At 29.7% G+C, this 4,616-nt stretch overlaps 1 protein-coding gene across 1 annotated transcript; it reads left to right on the top strand.

The window, feature by feature from the left end:
- The first annotated feature begins 2,415 nt into the window (after positions 1 to 2,415).
- On the top strand, positions 2,416 to 3,220 carry LOC120282713 (auxin-binding protein ABP19a-like). The gene has a single exon (XM_039289565.1). The coding sequence runs from the start codon at positions 2,444 to 2,446 to the stop codon at positions 3,098 to 3,100; it is 657 nt and encodes a 218-aa protein (XP_039145499.1). The 5' UTR covers positions 2,416 to 2,443; the 3' UTR covers positions 3,101 to 3,220.
- Positions 3,221 to 4,616: the final 1,396 nt, after the last annotated feature.

Below are 4,616 nucleotides of genomic sequence, written 5' to 3'. Positions count from 1 at the left end.
TTATGAAGCTCGTGGAGCTCTAGACAGGCATATCATCTAATAATTAAGGGTTAATTATGTGATTATGTGTTAAATAATAACCTGTCTTCTGCTCGTCCATGCATGCATGCGTGTACATGCATGCATGTGCTTCATGTGTTGCATGGACATTGGTATGATATGCAACGTACATTGTACTCGATCGATGTTATGCCTGCTAAATATTAATAAAACTCATCTGTATGGAATTCCCTTTCCCTATCTTCATGTGTTGCATGGACATTGGTATGATATGCTACGTATATTTACTTACAATTACATATATATATATATATATATACTCGGCGGAGGCAGAAATTTTTTAAAAAGTGCTAAAAATCTTTTTAATGAATGAAACAAATATTAGAATTTTTATAAATATTATTTTAAAACTATATTTTTAGAAAATCAAGTTGTCTAATAATAAATTTTACAAAAATAAATTGTTACTATATAACCAATTTATTAAATGTTAAGAGGCTAAATAATAAAATTTTATAAATATGTTTGTCTAAAACTATAATATTTTTAGACTATATATACTAATTTGTTAAAAAAAACCCAACTCATCAAACAATTGACTTTTACAAAAATATATATATATATATATATAAATCAATTTGTAAAAATATTAAAAGATCAAACAATAAAAATTTCATAAAGGTTTTTCTAAAAATATTAGTTTTTATATTATATGCATTATTTTGATATATATATATATATATATATATATATATATATATATATATATATATATATATATATATATATATATATTATTTAAAAAAAAAACATGGGGGCCATGGCCCCCTTCGCCCTCCCTAACTTCGCCTCTACACATATACAAATATACACTCTATACCTTAAATCTTGAACCTTACCCTAAACCCTAAACCTTATGAAATGTATATATATAGTTATGTGAACAGTGCCATAACCGGGAATTTGTTTGGTTTCAGAACTAGGTAAATTCGGTATAGATGCATAGATGTATGTCCAAATTAAATCCTCCTTGATGAGAGTTTAATTGAGAATTTGTGATGCATGATTTGTTGTTTCGCTCAAATTTTCTTAATAATTTTAGAACTTATTGTGGACCCCACTCCTTGATTAGATCCTAACCTCTAGATTTAAACTTAGATTTTTTTTCTTTTATTATAACTTTTCAGTTACCTTTTATTAGAAACCCTACCCACGTACGTCTTCTTCAACAGCCTCACACTCTTCGCCTCCTCATGTTTTGCTAGTGCCGTATAAGAAAAAGTGAGATCTAGCATCTCTCCTAACTTTTTTAATGCAATGGGCAAGTTAGAGAACTCATTGTGACTTTTGCACTTTGAATTAAAATATATAGTTGAAAGTGGACTTAATGTAATTTCACTAATTTGTTCAAATGAAAAATTAAGTATAGCTTTCTTGAATTTCTTATAAAAACAGCTGAAGCTGAGAAAACCTCATTTGTGTACTAAATTTGTTAGAAATGACCAACCACCCGGATCTCATTTTTCTTCATGTAAATTAATTTGATGGTTAAATATTTCAAAATTTAGTTGAATTATAAGTTTTCAATTTGACTTTGTCATATATTTGTATGTGTACGTACACTAATTAAAATTGACCAACCATATACATTTTATTTTTCTGATGTGAATTAATTTAATGTTTAAATATTTCAAAATTTACTTGAATTATATCTTTTTAAATTTGACTTTGTTCCATTCCAACGAGACTAAAAATATCAAGTATCATTTTAATCAGTTGACTAATGCTCTTTCATATTTTGGTTCTTAATCTATAATAAAAACTGCCCAAAGTTTCCAAAATTTATCACGTACATTCATTTGAAATTCGACCTTCATGTGCCAGAATGAAATCTGAGGATATTAAAAAAACATAAACAATTATCAAATAAATAAAAAAAACTACGGAATATATTATTCTCGACAGCTACAGTAATCAATGCTTAATTCACTAATCATGCAAACCCATGCAGATGCTGATGTAATTATTTTGAGATCATTTTATCTCCAGTCTGATAAATGTCTCATCTTTATGAATTTACTCATTTTACACAAATAAAAATATGTAAAATGTACTTAAAAGTACGTACAACTATATATAGATTTGTTAATTATTATAACGTGCATGGCGAGACATATATATATACAAGATTGTACGTGCCCCACTTTCCCTCTTATATTCATCATACAAACTACATGTATATACGAGATCGTGAGTACGTACCTGCCCCAACTTTCCCTCTTTATATAGATCATACAAACTAATTATAAATTAAACCAGTAATGGTTGACTTTGAGCCTCCTGAAACAAACGCCTGTGCCTATATAAACCACAACAACTGAATCCTCTAATCACCATCTCACAACAGTACTGCATGAGATATATATACAAAGATAACAATAACATGTCACTGATCAAACCCAACATGATCATCCTTTTCTTTTTCATCATCTTCTTGCTGAACTCCTCCTCTTCCTCCAACGCAGCCGTCCAAGACTTTTGCGTCGGAGACCTCACGGCGCCGGAGGGTCCTGCCGGATACTCATGCAAGAAAGCATCCGTTGTCACTTCCAATGACTTCTTTTACAAGGATATCTTCAAGTCCAATCAAAATTTCCCTCCTATCAACCTATCTCTGACATATTTATTCAGCCAACAGTTCCCTGGCCTTAATGGCCTGGGTATCTCGCTGTTGTCCATTCAGATGGGACCTGGTGGTATTGTCCCAGCGCACACTCACCCTAGGGCCAATGAGGTTATTGTTTGCATTGAAGGGACCGTTTACGTTGGCTTCATCTCAACTGACAACAAAGCTTATACTAAAACTATACAGGCAGGTGATGTCTTTATCTTCCCTCAAGGTTTGTTGCACTTCCAGTTGAACGTTGGGAAAGGACAAGCAAAGGTCCTGGCCTTCTTTGGTGGCTCAAGTCCAGGTATCCAAACACTAGCGTTTTCACTATTTGGGAATGACTTGCCTTCAGACGTTGTGGGCAACGTAACCTTTTTAGATAATAATGTTGTGAAGAAGCTCAAGGCCAGGTTTGGAGGAACAAACTAAGCTCGCTAGATTGCGGGCCTAGGGTTTCTTTATATATATATATATATATAATATAATATAATATAATATAATATAATAATGGTGCATTACCGCACGCAATGAAAGCATGTATGCATGCTTGGTATTTACGTGGCACTAATAATATATATCAAAATAAATGAAACATATGTGGACTATAATTTCCTCATTGTGAAACCAAATATAGCTTTATTGATGATTCTGATGAGTTCAAGCCTTCAAGGTGCATAAGGCCATGTGGGGAATCTCTCTCTCTCTCTCTCTCTCTCTCTCTCTCTCTCTCTGTTTGTCTATACACACACGCAGACAAACCGAAAATAATTAAAAATTATATGGATATCATACCGTTATCCCACAAACCTTATATATTATAATATATATATATATATATATATATATATATATATATATATATAAGAAAATAATAGATGAGCATTTTCATCATCTTCCTAAATTGTGGCTTAGAATAAACAACTTTGTTATTGCGTAATCACAGTAATTAAGGTATAAATCTATAAGTATACACACGCATATATATATATAATTCTTCTTATAGGAGTGCACATATATACACAAGTTCTCATGAATGTTTATTAAATGTTATACAAAATTAAATAATGAATATCGAATAATTTCTAATTAAGTTTCTAAATATAGATATATACCTATGAAATATAACTTACATATTGTTGGTTAATCTTGGAGAGGATAAAACTTGAATCCCACGTTTAATACAGGCAATTTTCTTTTTACAAAGTAAATAATTCACATTTATTAATTCAGACAATATTACTTGGTATCATTCAATTCCTTTACATTGTTGGTGCTAATAAAACAATTGTTTTTACAATTTGCGCTTTGCGCATGCATTATAAATTACTACCTATATAAATATTATTAATATTTACATACAAGGTAACCGCATGTTATAATTGTAACTTTATCAGGACTACTAGTACTAGCTAAGTCCTGAAAAAAATTTCACCACGTAAAAGTCTTTGCATTTTCAAAAAAAATGTATTATTATATCAATAGTAAAAAGGATACCAAGTATCATTTTTTTCCCGTTTCTTTAGAGATAATCACATATGATTATATATATATATATATGCATAATTTATAAGTTGGCCCCTAAGTCGATCATTGTCATATACATGCCTAATACAAAAAATAGTATATTTAAATTATAGAAATTTGAATTATTTAAATAAGTGGTTTGAAATTTGATTCTGTGTATATAAAAAAAAAATCCTATTGGGAGAAATTTATTTTTTTAAAAAACTCATAAAATAAATTAATGATATTATCAAGGAAAACATATTTTATTTTATTAATATATTTTTTATCATGTGTATAAATAACCACATAAAAGCTTTATTATACCTCAACCATATATACATTGGGAAGAAGTCAAACATTCCACGTCCGGTAAACACAAGTCAAAATCTATTAAAATATATCATCCACTACATAAAAAAAAAGAGTTTTTGAAGCGATT

The sequence above is a fragment of the Dioscorea cayenensis genome, chromosome 18 (genome assembly GCF_009730915.1).
Source record: "Dioscorea cayenensis subsp. rotundata cultivar TDr96_F1 chromosome 18, TDr96_F1_v2_PseudoChromosome.rev07_lg8_w22 25.fasta, whole genome shotgun sequence".
NCBI lineage: Eukaryota > Viridiplantae > Streptophyta > Magnoliopsida > Dioscoreales > Dioscoreaceae > Dioscorea > Dioscorea cayenensis.
Note: the sequence above shows the minus strand (reverse complement) of the source record. Positions and strands in the feature narration are given on the sequence as shown.